Source organism: Aspergillus nomiae (assembly GCF_001204775.2).
Source record: "Aspergillus nomiae NRRL 13137 chromosome Unknown contig00408, whole genome shotgun sequence".
Taxonomy (NCBI): domain Eukaryota; kingdom Fungi; phylum Ascomycota; class Eurotiomycetes; order Eurotiales; family Aspergillaceae; genus Aspergillus; species Aspergillus nomiae.
In genome coordinates, this window is record NW_015378463.1 from 1 (window position 1) to 16,364 (window position 16,364).

At 50.9% G+C, this 16,364-nt stretch overlaps 9 protein-coding genes across 9 annotated transcripts; 4 read left to right on the forward strand and 5 right to left on the reverse strand.

Annotated features, from left to right (window-relative positions):
- Nucleotides 1-27: 27 nt before the first annotated feature.
- Nucleotides 28-917, forward strand: ANOM_009062 (acyl-CoA thioesterase; the record flags this gene model as incomplete). Its single annotated transcript, XM_015554318.1, has 2 exons — nucleotides 28-64; nucleotides 124-917. Coding segments are annotated over 2 exons (813 nt in total), but the record flags the coding sequence as incomplete, so codon positions are not given.
- A 236-nt stretch (nucleotides 918-1,153) lies between these two features.
- Nucleotides 1,154-1,539, reverse strand: ANOM_009063 (uncharacterized protein; the record flags this gene model as incomplete). Its single annotated transcript, XM_015554319.1, has 3 exons — nucleotides 1,154-1,191; nucleotides 1,249-1,393; nucleotides 1,453-1,539. The coding sequence occupies 3 exons, from the start codon at nucleotides 1,537-1,539 to the stop codon at nucleotides 1,154-1,156; spliced, it is 270 nt and encodes an 89-aa protein (XP_015402728.1).
- A 643-nt stretch (nucleotides 1,540-2,182) lies between these two features.
- tpcK (decarboxylase tpcK) lies at nucleotides 2,183-2,731 on the reverse strand (the record flags this gene model as incomplete). Its single annotated transcript, XM_015554320.1, has 3 exons — nucleotides 2,183-2,252; nucleotides 2,303-2,493; nucleotides 2,597-2,731. 3 exons carry the CDS (start codon nucleotides 2,729-2,731, stop codon nucleotides 2,183-2,185), a joined length of 396 nt encoding a protein of 131 aa, XP_015402725.1.
- Nucleotides 2,732-4,021: 1,290 nt separating this feature from the next.
- Nucleotides 4,022-6,498, reverse strand: ANOM_009065 (transketolase family protein; the record flags this gene model as incomplete). Its single annotated transcript, XM_015554321.1, has 5 exons — nucleotides 4,022-4,939; nucleotides 5,006-5,523; nucleotides 5,586-6,068; nucleotides 6,127-6,236; nucleotides 6,302-6,498. 5 exons carry the CDS (start codon nucleotides 6,496-6,498, stop codon nucleotides 4,022-4,024), a joined length of 2,226 nt encoding a protein of 741 aa, XP_015402726.1.
- Nucleotides 6,499-8,082: 1,584 nt separating this feature from the next.
- ANOM_009066 (Zn(II)2Cys6 transcription factor domain-containing protein) lies at nucleotides 8,083-8,731 on the forward strand (the record flags this gene model as incomplete). Its single annotated transcript, XM_015554322.1, has 2 exons — nucleotides 8,083-8,198; nucleotides 8,263-8,731. 2 exons carry the CDS (start codon nucleotides 8,083-8,085, stop codon nucleotides 8,729-8,731), a joined length of 585 nt encoding a protein of 194 aa, XP_015402723.1.
- A 353-nt stretch (nucleotides 8,732-9,084) lies between these two features.
- ANOM_009067 (Zn(II)2Cys6 transcription factor) lies at nucleotides 9,085-10,169 on the forward strand (the record flags this gene model as incomplete). The annotated part of the gene is made up of 4 exons (XM_015554323.1): nucleotides 9,085-9,227; nucleotides 9,287-9,772; nucleotides 9,829-9,992; nucleotides 10,042-10,169. 4 exons carry the CDS (start codon nucleotides 9,085-9,087, stop codon nucleotides 10,167-10,169), a joined length of 921 nt encoding a protein of 306 aa, XP_015402724.1.
- A 211-nt stretch (nucleotides 10,170-10,380) lies between these two features.
- On the reverse strand, nucleotides 10,381-11,271 carry ANOM_009068 (short-chain dehydrogenase; the record flags this gene model as incomplete). The annotated part of the gene is made up of 1 exon (XM_015554324.1): nucleotides 10,381-11,271. The coding sequence occupies one exon, from the start codon at nucleotides 11,269-11,271 to the stop codon at nucleotides 10,381-10,383; it is 891 nt and encodes a 296-aa protein (XP_015402721.1).
- A 565-nt stretch (nucleotides 11,272-11,836) lies between these two features.
- On the forward strand, nucleotides 11,837-13,876 carry ANOM_009069 (uncharacterized protein; the record flags this gene model as incomplete). The annotated part of the gene is made up of 5 exons (XM_015554325.1): nucleotides 11,837-11,906; nucleotides 11,964-12,006; nucleotides 12,069-12,182; nucleotides 12,224-13,674; nucleotides 13,725-13,876. 5 exons carry the CDS (start codon nucleotides 11,837-11,839, stop codon nucleotides 13,874-13,876), a joined length of 1,830 nt encoding a protein of 609 aa, XP_015402722.1.
- Nucleotides 13,877-14,520: 644 nt separating this feature from the next.
- On the reverse strand, nucleotides 14,521-16,205 carry ANOM_009070 (vitamin H transporter; the record flags this gene model as incomplete). Its single annotated transcript, XM_015554326.1, has 5 exons — nucleotides 14,521-14,661; nucleotides 14,728-15,138; nucleotides 15,207-15,765; nucleotides 15,838-15,954; nucleotides 16,021-16,205. The coding sequence occupies 5 exons, from the start codon at nucleotides 16,203-16,205 to the stop codon at nucleotides 14,521-14,523; spliced, it is 1,413 nt and encodes a 470-aa protein (XP_015402730.1).
- Between the last annotated feature and the right edge of the window lie 159 nt (nucleotides 16,206-16,364).

Below are 16,364 nucleotides of genomic sequence, written 5' to 3' on the forward strand. Positions count from 1 at the left end.
AGACCCAAAACTAACCCCCCGCCGCAGCTCCGCATCTTCCACCACCTGTGGTGGAACGTCCGGCGTAAGCCCGGAGACCCCCATTTCCCACGGGGCAAAGCACTGGTCACACACACGGGCAAGCCACCCACCCGGTGTTCGTGCCGTATTCCGTCACATCACGCACCCCGATTCTGGAAACGGACTACAACTTCCACAAGTCCAACAGCACGTATTTCTCGGATCTGGACATCTCGCGGACGGCGCTCGTCACGCGACTGTACACGCCGGGGATCCGCACCGTGAGCAAGGAGCTCGATGCCGAGCTCGGCGAGGCTGCGCGCCGCGAGGGGAAGAAGCCGCCCGCGCACAAGAACATGTATGTGGCGCTGGGGTCGGTGTTTTGTTCGTTCAAGAGGGAGATTAAGCCGTTCGAGCTCTATGAGATCGAGACCAAGGTTATTGCCTGGGATCGGAAGTGGATGTATGTGTTGAGTTTCTTCCTTCGGCCGGCGAAGGCCGGCGGGAAGAGGTCGCTGTTTGCTACCGCTGTGAGTAAGTATGTTGTTAAGAAGGGCCGCCTTACGGTGCCCCCGGAGAGGGTGCTCAGGGCTAGTGGGTGGTTGCCGGAGCGTCCGGAGGGCGATGTGTTGGTTGCTGATAGTCCGGTGGAGGGCTCGGGCGTGGGGACGCCGGCTGGGGAGGGGATTACGGCTACGGCTGGGGTTGACGGGGCGTTGGTGAGGGAGGTTCTGAAGGTCAGTGAGGGTGATATGCCTGAGACGAAGCTGGAGGAGGAGAAGAAGGCAAATGCTGAGTCGTGGAGTGTGGGTGAGTGGACTTGGGAGATGATTGAAGAGGAGAGACAACGGGGGTTGGAGGTGGTGGCAGGTTATATCAATATGGATACGAAGCTACATGACGAATGGGAGCGGTGATGAGTTGTCTTGATATAATGTTTTACGTTCTCATCTTGGGTTCTTAACAATATTGTTATGTTCTGTATAGGTAACTTTTGTATAGATCAGAATGTATAGAACGCTGGCGCTTCAACTTGCATGCTATATTAGAATGGTCCGCATCTCAGCCATAGGATACCCTATAGATATCTCTCCAAGCTCACCTCCATTGCCGGTACACTAATCGCAGACCAAAACCATCCCAGCTAACTCTTTCACGGATCACAGAGCGACCTATGGAAATCCCAAACAACTACCGAAACGATTAGCCCAAAGCCAAGGGGTTGAAGCGCTTTCACGCGAAACCTACTCTTCTGATCCTCCTCTGAGCATTTCCCACTCTTTCCATCAATCCCAGCCATACACAGTCCCACTGCCACATGGAAGTCCGGTCTGTCACAGAAACAGGGAATGTCGAGTCCACGGCAAATTTTCACTTCATCAATGCAGTCGACCTGGATTCCTCCGTCAGCACCCAAAAGCATGATCAGTAGACACGAGGTAAGCAACACACCAGACACTGTGGGACGTCCTGTTCTATATTGGCAGCCACGACAGCAGCCACGAGGGCCGTTAGAGCGACCGCGAGGGAGAGCTTCATTTTGGTATAATTGCTTGACTTGTCCTGCAGTACTTGGTTTACGGGTGCACAGCTGATATTTATAGTCTGGGAGGGAGCGCTTTTCTAGTTTTATTTTTTGGCTATAGATAGCCCTGGGACATGTTTGGTCCCTGAATCTGTGCCAGGGACGTACCCTCCTAGCGTCTTGTGATACTCGATATGCATCGATAGGGAGACGGATATAGCATACCTTGTGGGGTCATTGGAAGGTAGCTGCAATAATAGATGCAAAAAGTGTGATTTAAGGCTGCACAGATACCACGTATGGATCGTTGTGCGATACCTGTCACATTGCCAGCAAGCTTCTGCAGGGTGATCAGCTGTCAGGGCCAGTTTTTCCATATAGTGCATTGGTCTGGTCACTACTCTTTTCAATCAGGGGCTGTTGGGCTGGGGGATGGACCTGCAAGGGATGCTTCTTCTATTGGTTTTTTTCTTTTTCTTGACCTTCAGATATCACTAGGGGTGTTGGAGGATTAGGATTCATGGTGGTGGGTATTAGACCAGATTGATTGAATATCGTAGAATTGATAAAGACGAAATAAGCCCGAAATATTGTTTGATGACGACAGGTGAACAGCTCTAACCCCTAACTCCATAGCACCATAAATTCCTATCTCATTCAGTTCTTCAGCCGGCCCTGTGAGTCTCTCCCCCCGTTCAAGAAGCTGTTCAAGTATCCGATGCAGACGCTTATTCATGTCAGCCAGCGGCGCAGAGAAAATGGCAAAAAGGGACATACCCAGAGCGAGTTGTATCCGCAAAGGTCTCATGGTCAGGCATGACATTTTTCCTGAACTCGGGATCATCCCAGACCTTCTTGAAATCCTCGACGTCCTTCATTACAAACTGGACAATATAGTCATGGTCGGAGAGCTTCTTCGACATCTGCAGGTATTCGGCATGCGGGCGTGCGGCACTGAAGTTATCGATCTGCAGCATCACTACAGTTAGCATGCATGCATGCATTACAATCTCCCACCAAAAGCCACCCGGGGGTTAGATCCCAAACCCACCACATTGTATTCCAGGATACCGTATTTCTCCAAGAAAGGCGCAGCTTCGGCGCATGTACTTTGCAGAGGTGGTGGTGGAGCTCCTCCTCCGTCAACCCGGGCTTGCGGTAGCCGTTGATGGTGATGACGATCAGACGCTGATTAGTCTCCGACATTGTGCTGGCTCAGCCAAAAGAAAAGCCTACATGAACGAGTTATGGATGGATGGTATGTCGACCCAAGAATGCACGCTCGAGTGAGGGAAGTTCGGGCCTTTTTATTTATGAGTTGGGGGACTTCCGTCCGCGCCCCCCCTTGCGTCCCATGGGCGGCCAATGGAACTACCATGATCTGGAATCTTTGCTGAAATGTTTAACTTCCCTTGTGTTTCGGTTTCGGGTTGCATTTATCGAGGGTTGACAATTGGTTGGTTGGAGCCAAGAGACATTGCGGTTGCATCGGCGCGACGCTTTCGGAAATAGGCTGCTGGCTTGACATTCTCGCTTGCATCGGATGGCGAATATTTTTCTGGCTCGGTGAACAGGATTCGAGAGAGTCGAAGCCTTGGTTCATAATTACTCGTGTGTGCTGGTAATGTCGTTCATAATTTAGACAGATTGGGGCCGGTAGAGATGATGTGGCAAGGCGTTGCATAGACGGACTTGATGTTTGCAATGGTTTTTACTTCCTGTCGCCGTATTCCATTTCACTTCAGTTCTTACCTTCTAGTTGGATCCCCAGTGGGTTTTCCCTTCCAGAGTTTGCTTTCTTTTCAGTAAGCGTTGCATTTGCATGGTATAAATGTAGGCAGCAAAACGAGTGGTCCGTTGTGAAAGCCGCATTAGGAAATGTGCATTGAAATGACATTCATTAGGGCTCAGGCCGAGAATGTCGGCTGGCCCCATGAATTGTTTGATCGAGGTCAATGAAGGCAAGTAACTGGTGTCGGTATAGATATTTGTAGAGCGCAGTTATCTAATATAGCTGAAATCATCTTCTCCTCTGTTTGGCTTTCGAATATACCTGGACTTAATTATATATGAGACACGATATAATTCTGCATGTAATATTAGAAAGCTTTTTTGGATCTTACTATGGTATATAACTTCAAGGTTCCGCCTATAACAGCGGTATTAACTAGGTAGAGTGACTACTAGTACTTACAGGCAGGGAAATACGTTGTCTTCAACCAGGGAACTGCTAGTGTTCATACATCCAGTGAAGCTTTGAACTATAGAATTCAGATTCACCTGACTAACTATAAAGAGAAATTAATTATACTGTTCATTAAGGAGATTTCTTATACTATACCTAACTATCCCAGTCACTGCAGCTTTAGGAACTTGTTGTTAACTATTACGTACTATTAGAAGACTTAGAGCTACTGGAGACTTATTATCCGTTCAAGTATGTCATTCTATACATTCATCGACTATATACATCATTCGTATGTTTCGTAACCTCCTTCAATGCTCTAAACCAACCCCCAGGCTACCGTTGAAATCCCTGAAATCGCCCCTCAGGGTCCCAATACCGTCGCGCCTGACTTCCTCCACCAAGTCCTTGACTTTAGGTGCGATGCTCTCCGGCGCAAATCCAAAGTGCTCGTACGCATCCTTTGAAGGAAGACTCTTTCCAAAGCTGTTCATCGATATTGAAGCATCAGCATAGCGCTCCCATCCGTAGGATGGGTACGCCTCGATCACGACCGTGGGCTTTCCGGCGCGGGGCTTCAGAACCGATTGCTTGTACTCCCGCGACTGTTGCTCAAAAAGCCTAGTACAAGGGAAGGAAACAACCCGTGACCTAATGCCATGGCCCCTGAAAAGCAACTCCCGACTCTGCATGGCGAAGCCCATCTCAGAGCCGACTCCGATCAAGGTCACATCGAAATCGTCGTCCTCGGTCTCGACGAAGACGTACGCACCCTTGAGTGCACCCTCGCGCGAGGAGTGTTGGGGGTACTGGGTCAGGCTCTGCCGGGAGAGTGAGATAATGGTGGGCGTGTCGGTGGCCTGGATGGCGGCGATGTAGGCGCCGGCCACTTCTTCAGCGTCGCATGGACGGATGTAGAGAACATTAGGCATTGCACGGTAGAGGGCAGCAACAGCGATAGGTTGGTGCGTAGGCCCGTTCTCGCCAACGCCGATACTGTCGTGCGTGGCGATGTGGATCTGCTGGAGACCTTGGAGCGCGGCCATGCGCACAGCGGCGGCAGCGTACAAGTGGAAGACAAAGTATGTGCTCGTCATGGGGATGAAAGTGCCTTTGTTGAAGGCAGCAAGCCCGTTGGAGATGGCGCACATGGCGTGCTCGCGGATACCGTAGTGGATGTATCGGCCACTGTAGTTTCCGTTCAGGCCACATGCCGTTCGGAGTTCAGGCTGGGTTTTACGTTAATACCCTGCTTTGAGGCCCAAAAAAGGGAATACTGAACATGGCACACTCACCGATTGGAAGTCGACCTTGTTTTTGTATGCGACATTGACAGACGGAGTAAGATCCGCCGTGCCCACCAAGAATGAATTGATTCTCTGTCCAAGGGCGTTGGTCACGACACCGGCTGACTTTCGGGAGGCTGTGGGCGCAGTAGGCTGATCTTCCTTGTGAGGAATGCATTTGGCCCAGTCTTCAGGCAGCTTTCCCGCGACACGGCGCTCAAATTCAGCCGCTAGTATGGGATCTGCCTCATGGTACTTCACCAGGGCCGCTTGCCAGCCTGCCTCATGGGTATCACCACGGCCAGAAATGTCACTGAAGAAATCGTAGACGTCCTGGGGGATATGGAAGTGCTCGTCAGGATTGAGACCGAACGACCTCTTGACGTTGGCCACTTCGTCGACTCCGAGGGCAGCCCCATGGACATCGGCGGTGCCGGCCATTGCGGATCCAAAGCCAATCGTCGTGCGAATGTTGAGGAAGGTGGGCTTATCGCTCGATCGAGCGGCAACAAGGACGTTTACGATGGCTGATGCGCGTTAGCAGAGCCTTTTATTTAGATCACCAAACGAAAGAGTCTTTGAGGCCTACCGGCAACGTCCGAGTCTCCATTGTACACGTCTACGACATTGAACCCAGTCGCCCGCATCTTGGTATTGATATCCTCGGTGTTGGCAACGTCTGCAGTTCCGTCACACGTAACCGAATTGTTGTCGAATATAACACAGAGGTTGTTTAGCTTCCAGTGGCCAGCGAGGGAGAGTGCCTCGAGACCAACACCTTCCTGAAGGCAAGCGTCACCAACCATGCACCAAGTCATATTATTCACCAGCTCATGACCGGGCTTGTTGTATGTCGCGGCAAGATTTTTAGTGGCCATGGCAAGGCCAACGGCATTGGCGAGGCCCTGGCCAAGGGGCCCAGTTGTAACCTCTATGCCCTCGTTCTCAATTTCGGGATGGCCAGGGCAGACCGAGTCGAGCTTCGATGAGTGGTAGGACTTGAGCTGCTCGAGTGTCATGCTCTTGACGCCAACAAGGTGCATAAAAAGGTACTGCCACAGGCAGGCATGGCCTATCATGGTTTCAGTTCAGCCACATATCACCTGTTTCTGCGGGTGCACAGGACATACCATTCGAAAGAACAAAGCGGTCCCGGTTAAAGTAGTTGCAATTCTTTGGCGAGTACTTCATGACATACTTGTACAGGGCAATACCAATGGCAGCCATGCCCATAGGAGATCTGTGATGAGGCCTGGTTAGCGTACGCCGTGAGCAAGGAAATCCCTGAAGATGGTGTCGATTTACCCAGCGTGGCCTTCGCCGTATTGCTGGCAGAGATCTGCAATGAAAGCTCGGAAGACATTCATCACCCGTTGATGCTTCTCTGGGCTCTCTAATCTGAGATCAACAGTAGCAGCAGAGGCACCGTTGCGGATGGCTGAGATTGCCTTGAGCGGCAGATTCTCGGCGGGCTCCTCGAGGAGTTCCAATGTAGGTGCCATGGCGTAAAGGTCAGGGCTGGCTGTGAGACTGGAAATAGCTGTATTAGAATGGCTTTTGGTGTTACCAAGTTGTAGCTGGCTCGTAAAAGCATTCGAGCAGACTATCAATTCTTATATTCGACATCATCCCATGTCTGTCGCGTGCCCTAGAATCAATGCATTGCGGCGATGCTGAGTTGCGGCTGTTCGAGGTCGAGGCGAAGCCATAGATGATCCAACCCCAGCAGTGTCAATGGCAGAAACTCGAGCTTGTAGAGAAGCTATTTTGCACAAACTGCTATTGCCGTAGACGGTAGGATGGACATGGGGGATAATCCCTCGCATCGAGGCATGGGCCCTCGCATCGAGAGCCCACTATACCGGTCCACTCCGGTTGCGCAGTGTGTCAATATATATTGGTGAAGGGATGAGCTGATCGAATTTCTGCTCCTAGGTCTTGCGCCTCCTGAATCCGGCTTGATATCCTAATCCAGTAGTATCCCAATATCTTTGGTGGTTTGCATTCCCTTTTTCTATAGCTACAGAGCAGAACTTTAGAAAATCCCGCTCCCCTACTCCGGAGTACAGTAGTGGATCCGACCTGACCAGTAGAACTGCTCACTGAGCTCTCTGCCATATTGATTTGAGGGTTTGGTTGGTTGGTGGATTTAGTAGGTGGGCCAGTCCCACAGACCTAGGCGTCTAGGACGTGCAGCATCTGGCTTCCTGATAAAGTCAAGAAAAAAACAGCTTCTTTTCGATTAAACGATGATGAATTAGATAGCTTCAAGATGATTTCCCGGGATACCAGGCTCATAACCTGTTGAGCGGATGAACTGATTGAATTCCTGTTCTGTTGCTTGAGTTGCTTGAATCTATCAACAAGACTGTGGGAAGAAATCGCTAAGAAAGAAGCAGCGCTAGGCCTAACTAGGGAGCGCCAACAGATAGCCCTGAGCCCTGAGGTGCCAGGTGGAATGATTGAAGCGTTGGTTTGACGATGGCTCGCTGGTTCGTTTTTCTCCTACACCAGAGATGTTCAAAAACCTGAGAGTATATTGAAACAGATGAGAGAGAGTTAATAGAGAACCGGGAAAGCGTGAAGGTCAGTCATCCTGATTAACGTGAATAAGCATAATGTACGTCCTTCACCTTGCATTCACTTGTTATCACTTCGACCTACCGCTTTACTTCAGTGAAGCTGGCTTGTGGCAATATGCAATATTCACATATGCAGCAGATATACTATCTGTACCTTCTATTAGTACCTACCATAGTAGGATCGAACCCACATGGATCCTGGTTGAAGTACAGGCAGGGAACGGGGTCGAGTTACTCATCTTTCCCATGGTTGGTATTTTGCTTGCCTCGCCTACGAGTCCAGCTGATTGATGCAAGCTGCGCAGCTAACCAAACGCCTTTGCATTACGAATGAGTTAGACTGGTTTAGTGGCCATTACGGCTCATATTTCCCCACTAATGGGAACCCCAGAGCTTTGAAGTGGGTCAGGCCAAAGCGGGGGCAATTTAATGAACACTGGGGAATATTTAGGAATATTTGGCAGGCCAGTCTTCGAGACGAAGCCACAGACAAATGTACCCTCAATGGAGGCTAATAGTAGTGCACAACGAAAATCAACAACTGAGGGCATCACCACCGGGACTAAGCGTCGCCGCATCCGACCGTCTCGGGCTCGCGGCTTGAGAACCAAGACAGGATGGTGAGTGAATACGCAGTTCAGTCAATTCAATTCCGAAGATCACATTCGCTTACACGCACAACAGTCTCACGTGCAGAGAGAGACGCGTGAAGTGCGACGATGGTAAGCCCACATGCATGCGGTGCTCCAAGTCAGATCGAGTCTGTCGATATGCCCAGATCGCTGACCAGCGACATGGAACCGGAGCCGGAGCCGACTATGAGTCCCCAAGGGCGCAACTCGATTCAAGAGGGGAGAGGGCTGAGGAGCAGCTGTCGAACGCTAGTACAGCTCCATACTTTCATCAGCCTACCTACTCATCCCCTACCGAGCAACCCAACGGCTCGATTGAGACGTCGCAGAATGATCGTCTGAACGAGGCCAATGACCAGAGACTGCCCAGCATTGACTCGGGATTCTCAGCCTCTCCACTTTCATTTAGTCAGGTTTCCCTGCTCAGCATCTCCCCGTTCGAGTGGTACGACCTGCTAGCACGGGATGCCATCAGCAATATTCAACGGCTGAACGATGCTTCAACGGGCGACCCACGATGAAATTTCCCGAGATTGCCCTCTCTCGTAGACAGTCGCCAGCCCCTGAATGTCCTGAGACCCACCTCGAACAATCCAGGAGGCACACTGAGCAGCAGCAGCTCGCTCTGGAACATCGAGATGACGGATTCGAAGCGCCTTCACTGAACCATTACCAGGTACCCGAACCTTGGAACACAACGAGTAGGATAGAATTGTCAGCAATCGACCTCAGGTTCTTTCGCTACTACATCGAAGTTGTTGGGCCAATACTAGACTTGTTTGATCCCGCTCGGCATTTCAGCAATGTTGTGCCCCATCTCGCACTACGAAATAGAGGGCTCTTGAAGTCGATACTCGCAGTTGGGGCTAAGCACATGTCTCTCGGTCTCATAAATGTGCCCGGTGAAGATGTGCCAGGCGATCTTACCGCTCCAGATGCGAGTGCTCCAACCTCGCTAGCAGCAGCCACTGGTCTGCCATCTGAACCAGATCCTGCTCCGGCACACATGGCTACACAGTATTACTATGAAACGCTTCAATATCTATCGCAGACACTGCTTTATCCCTCCTATGCAGACTCCCGCGAGATACTGGCGACAGCACCATGATCAGCACGTACGAGATGTTTGACGCCGACAGCGCCACCACCAGTGGTGACTGGGAGAAACACCTGCGTGGCTCGTTCTGGATACAACGGTCTCAAGACAATGACGGCGAGTCCGTGGACGGGTTGAGACAGGCCGTGTGGTGGGCATGGCTCCGGCAGGACATATGGGCGGCCTTCCGGGCAGGACGGCCAACGCTCACTTTCTGGCGTGCTCGAAAAGGGCTCGAGGAGCTTGACTCGGATGAGCTCGCAACACGGATAGTCTACATATGCGGCAAGTGCGTAGCCTATGCCGCTTCAGATGAGACGTCGCCAAATCAGGATCCAAGACACAGAATCGAGCAGGGTGACCGACTTCTCTGCGCACTCGACGATTGGCACCGTGTCCTCCCCGCCTCTTACCAACCGTCACCGTCGCCATGGACCCTGTCTCAGATACTACTGTGTTCCCGCCCGTATGGATTCACCCGCCCAACCACGCAGGCGCTATGCAGATGTACAATTTTGCCAGAGCCATGTTGCTTCTTAACCAACCCACGATGGGCGGACTAAATGCCTACTGTCTCCGTGACAAGCAGCTTAGTGAATGTGTCACGATGGTCTGTGGCATTGCCAACGCCTGTCAGGAACATGAATCCGCAATGGCCTTTGTTAACGTACAGGCTTTGTTTGGAGGTAAGTGTCTTTTCTTGATTAGTTGCTGCCCTGGCTGACGAAACCTTAGTTGGCCAGTTCGTTCGTTCGCCCGAGATGCGCGGCGAGTTGCTCCGTATTTTGGAAAAGATGCTGAAGATTAGCAAATTCCCGGCTAGGGGGCTTGTTTCTGAACTCATAAAAGTGTGGCAGGAATGAGTTGTAGCAATGAAGTGTGCGAGCCGAGCTGGGATCATTCATTCCATGGGGAGCTCTGTATACTAAATGCAGAGCCCATTCTACCACAGGCGTTCTATGTACTGAGAGTAGATACAAGAAAAGAAAATCAGTATTATTCCAGTTGAACTCTTGAATCAACTTGTCCGCATGATCCGTGTATATCTTCCATCGTTATCGTGAATTCAGTCCCTCACCACGCTCCTACAATACCAGCAATTGGAATATCGATACCGGTCGTGTACGAAGCACCATCAGAGAGTAGGTACACATAAGCTCCGCCGAGCTCCTTAGGGTCGGCCAATCTCGGCATACCGCCATAGTATTGCATTTTGAGATCCCAGTCCGGTGCTTGATCCACGAAGTATGTCATAGCAGTCTTTATAAAGCCCGGCGAGATTGAGTTGACGCGAATGCCATGCTTGGCCCACTCCATGGCCAGCGTATGCGTCATATTGCGCACGGCACCCTTGGTCGCTCCATAGGGAGCCGAGGGAGCCGCGCGGTTGGGGCGATAAGATGTCATGGAGGCAGTGAAGACGATAGATCCCTTGATTCCCAGATCGATGAACCGGCGTGCCACAGTAGTAGCGCAGAAATAGGCGCCAAACACGTTGAGATTGAACAGTTGGTCCAGCTGGGCGCGGCTGAAGTCGAACGCCGGCTGGTGTTTTGTCATGCCGGCATTGGCGATGAAGCCGTGGATGGCTCCTCGTGCGGAGATGACAGCATCGATCGCGGAGCTGACGCTCTCCTCGGATGTGACATCGCAATGTACGTAGTGTAAGCGCTTCGTGTTGACTTTCTGCAGGGCGGCGAACTCCTCGCCAGGTTCGAATACGTCCAGGCTGAAGACGGCGGCAGCCTCGTTGGCCAAACAGACCTCTGCTATGGCTAGACCAATGCCCCTGTTGGCACCGGTGATGGCGATGACCTTGTCCTTCAAAGTGATTCTCCAGTCATGATCTGGACCTGGCTGGGTGTCAAGGAAGGCGGGTGACACATCGGAGGTATCTTGGCCTGGTGTCACTGCGTTGCTACCGTGGCCGTTGCTATTGGGGGCGTCGAACATTTCCGGAGGCATTATTGAGGATCTCTTGTGTACTGCAAGGATTATGAAAGTTGAAAGGATTGAGAAGCCCTTGGGTTGGAAGGCTCCCTTTTAAGTCTGCTATGGACTTCTATACGGCAAGACTCCGATGCCGCTTACATGCATATAGCAGTGGTTCGGTAGACTGGAATCGTGCAGCTCCATTGACGAATGGGGCAGTCTAAGGATGCATGCGCACGCATCTTCGAGGACTGCTAAGTAGGCCTTGTTCGCTTTGAGAATAATACGACTGACCAAGGGCGCCAAGATGATCTAGGGCACGCACTAACGAGCGGGTCAGACTAAATGGTACATCGCATCGAGTCCACGCCGGGACATTGCTGGGAGCATGATTGACAACTCACACCCCTGTTATGTGGATATCCATGTGTCTATGGAACTTACATAGCAAACGGTACACGGGCAGAGTGTCACGTTTCCCCCCTTTCGGCTCTGGTGGCCCTCGAATTTCTGCCTCAGCACTTTCAGCCTTCAACCTTGCTTTCCCCACACTTCACTCCACGACCTCCACTAGATCCTTTTTCCTTGTCTGCACATCATGGTCAAGTTAGAGAGAGTAATCTGGCAGAGACGCAAGCCCCGAGGACGCGGGCTTCGTGCTACGACTGGTTGGTTAGTATCTCTCCCTTCCCCGGATACTTGACTATTTCGGGTATCTCACCTAGCCCTAGCCTCATCTGCAAACGCCGTCACGTTAAGTGCGATGAAGTAGGTGACCTTCCATGTATAAACAAATTGATCTGTCAGGAATGTATGTCTGACTTGACCAGGTTCATCCCCAATGCGGTCCCTGTGCAAAGGGACGGCGTCCTTGTGTCTACGCGCATTCGCATCGCCGTGACGTTGCTGCCCAGCCAGGAGTGTCCGAGTCCCCTCCAGACAAAGTGAGTGGGGACCAGAACGGTGGGAGTAACTCTAGTACTAGATCCCTGCAGGTCGTGGTGGACTCTCACCCCCAAGGCCAACAGTCTATTCAACAAGAGAGCCCTCCTGTGGAGCCACATCAAGCTCCCACAGGCGAGAATATGGTAACCCGCACTCCCAAACCGCCTGATAGCTATGTACCGTCATCAGGCACAGAAGCAAGTGATATACCCTTGCGATGCTTGCAGCTTTTGGCAAAGAATGCCACCGATGCTGATGGCGGGTTTCTGCTGTCTCCGCCACAGTTATCTCGCAACCGGGTCGAGACTGGAGAGGGCTGGGAACTGTCTTCCAACCTGCATCCTCACAAATTAAGAGATCAGCAGAGCTTTCATGCTGCGGCCTTCAGTCCGGAGATTGGACAGCGAATTTTGCCACAGTCACCTGACACTGAGTCCGTTGCAATCAAGGCACCCTCGTCATGGACCTCAAGGTATCCAATTCCTCTTTCGGACGTAGAGCATTATCTTTTTAAGCATTTTGTGCGTGTCTCAAGCAAATTGCTGGACTTTTATGACCCAGAAAAGCACTTTGCAACAACGGTTTCGCACATAGCGCTTCGGAATGTTGGTTTAATGAAAGCGTTACTGGCCTTTTCTGCGCGCCATCTCTCGCAGGGAAAAACCGAGAAAGAGAATGTTGTCCGCGGATCAATTGAAAAAGATGACATTCCGGGACACAGGAAAGATATTATTGACCGCACTCTTGCGGCTAAATATTACTTAGAGACCCTTGATTATCTGAACAAAGAAATGCAGTACCCATCCCATGCGTGGAGTTTGGATCTGATTGCGACCGCCATCCTCATCAGCACCTACGAGATGATCGACGGCTCGAATCAGAATTGGGAAAGACATATAAAAGGTATATCATGGAGGCAACAACTCCAGGACAACAACGGAGAGTCAGGAGGACTCCGATCAGCCATCTGGTGGGCTTGGCTTCAACAGGATATCTGGGCTGCGATGAGAAGACGACGTCGAGTCTTTAGTCTCTGGAAGCCTAAAAAGCCAGTGTCCACACTCACAGCACCAGAGCTGGCAACTCGTACCTTGTACCTGCTTTCTCAGTGCATCAACTATGCATCGAAAGAAGAAGAGGAAGCTTCAGATCTAGAGCGCCGTGTGGACCGGGGAAATGAGCTGCTGTCCTTGCTCCAGGAGTGGCGTGAAGTCTTGCCGCCAGAATATAGCCCACTGCCTTCCATACCTTGTAGTAAAATCTTTCCGCCAATTTGGGTGCATCCACCGTCTTATGCTGCGGCTCTGCAAACCTATAGCCTTGCCCTGATCCTCGTCATCTTGCACCGTCCATCCTCCGGCGGAACAGAAGACTATCGATTATTACAGCATATGTTGGCAGTTGCTGTGAGGACAATTTGTGGAATTGCAAGGTCTATTGATGAAAACGATGAGGGGGCGAACATAACCTCGTTAAACTGTTTATTTGGGGGTAAGATGGCCCGGAACAATCATCTATCGCATAATGCTGATATGGAATAGCGGGGATGTGTGTACACACTCCACACGAACGACTCGCGCTTTTGGACCTTCTTGGCTCATGCCAACGAAGGGTCCGCTGGCCCCTAGTCTCCCTCCGAAAAGAGCTTGAGCTGGAGTACTCAAAGGATGCTTTCAGTGGCCTGATGAGATGAATCAATTACACTGTTATTTGGTCGCATACGCCGAACATAGACTAGGCGCAAATACACCATCCAAATCCGCTTGGAAAGTTCTAGAGACCTTTCGGTCTGGAATCTCCCCGATCCATGCCTATATCACAGGTTACCAGTCTCGGGTTCGCACAATAGGTTGGAAAAGCAGCCCGGGCCATTCATTTCACGATTAAACCCACGGCAACAGTGGGGGCTCGTCTGCAAACTAACTTCCTGTGAGCCAAATAATCGCCCTACAGGCTGTGAGTAGGAAGAGTGATACCCACCGATTTGGGATACATACTCATATAGCATCTCAATCAAGAAGCCTTACTCTCCCCTCAGATCCCTATAGGGTTCGGCGTCTATATTCTCAAAGCCAGGCTTCTTCATGTGCAACGTTGTTGTATTTCTCTTAGCTGCGCCGTAGCGAATTCTCGCCCAATCAATCGATCAAGTTTCGAGTAATCGTTAGAGCCTAACTACGGGACTTATTTTGAGACACCCTGACCATCATCTTTAACACCTGCCCCCTGCGTTTAGTGTCTCCCTCGATCTTACCTACTCCCGCTATCGCTCTACGAGGGACTCATATATATCGATGATCGATATATCCTTCCAATAGTCAACACACCAGCGGATCATCACTGAATGCTACCCTCCCGCAGATGGCGCCGGAACCAGGTATGCAAGAACAAAAAGACAATCACGCCCACAGCCAGCATCGCAGAAATAACAGCAAACCCCAAAATATACTTAGGACTGTCATCCTCCGGGAAAAGATACTATTGCAAGCCTTAGATTATCCTTGTGGCGCGAACGGGGGGTAAGGAGCTTAGCGGGATACATACCGATCCGTAGATTTGTGCCAGATTACCCAGTGCATTCACCATAGCCAAAGCAACACCTCGGGCCTGCGGGTGCATCCCAGCAAAGGCAGAGGAGGCGTAGGCTAGCGTGCCTCCATTTGTGGCCCAAAGGCCTGCTGCCATGAAAACCAGGAGAATATATCGAGCTGTGAAGTTGTATATAGAACAGACGACAATTGAACATATCAGGGAGACTGTTAGCCAGCTAGCAATGATTAAGCCGCGCCATGTGGGAACTTTGTCACTATAGTAGGATGTGATACCGGTGGCGATGAATGCTACGCCGTAAATCGGGACAGTTAATAAGTTGACCTTCTTCGTGGATGCGTCTCCAAAAAGCCCCTCTACAAGGGTTGGGTAGAAGTAAGTCAGAGTGCTTGAACCAACGATGACCTGTGGGGAATGGTATGGTCAGTAACCGGAGTGTAAAGATGTGAGAGAGGAAAGAGTGGTTGACAAACCATGTACCCAATGATGAACGCCCAAGTGCGCCAGTTTTGGCAAGCCACTTTACACGCATCCAAGCTACTCAGATGCTCGCTGTCCTCAGTGGTGGTAGTCACATTCTCAGTGGACAGGCGTGCCACGGCGACCTGCTTCTCGCGCTCAGAGAAATGTCGCGACGTCGCGGGGAAGTCAGGAAGGATGAAGAGAGAAATAATAGCGAAACCGACAGTGGCTACACCTTCAATGATGAATAGCCACCGCCAACCACGAATACCATGAACGCCCTCAAGACCATCAACAATGCCGGCAGCGATTAGGCCACCAAAAGCACCCGATAGAACGGCCGCCGAGATGAACACGCCGAATCTCTTCGACTGTTCGGTTTGTTTGTACCATGATGAGAGGACAAGGAGCACACCTGGAGCAAAGCCGGCCTCGACACATCCAAGAATGACCCTAAGGACTACCAAGTGGGTGAAACTTTTGACAACAGCCATCACACAAGTCAATGCGCCCCAGAGAATCATAATTGACGGGAGGAAAATAGAGGGTCGGGATTTGCCCAGAGCAAGGCTGTAGAGAAAGAGCAGTTAGTGCTTCTGAGGTGAGACTGAGGGCTGAGTACTGATGATGGGACTGTCATACTTGCTAGGTACCTCGAAAACCACATATCCGATGAAGAAGACTACCAAGGCAATCGAGTATTGGTTGGATGTCAAGCTGAGATCTACCTCCATGCCAGAGATCTTTGCATTTCCGATACTGTACACAAACGCATTAGCCCCTAACAGAGTATACAGACTCTAGCTTTAACAAGCCCCCACTTACTTGGTTCTATCAAGGTAGGACAGGAGGTACATGATCCAAATGGTAGGAAGGAGGGTGAGGTCAATCTTCCTCACCAACGCCTTCTCTTCCTCAGAAGTGAACGATACTGCCTCATTAACACTCACATGCTCAATCTCATGAGAGGAGATATCCTTAAGTTGGCCCTCAGCATCGGCTAGGTTCATTATGGATTGTTCGGAGAGCTGGGGTTAGTGGACTAAGAAACAAAAAGGTAGTTTGGACATTGACCTCCTTACGAGGTGTTTATGTTTCATCTCCCTACCCAAGATATACCAAGCTAGGGCTTTTGGACTAAGAGCAATTTTGCCTTTTAGCTCATCAGT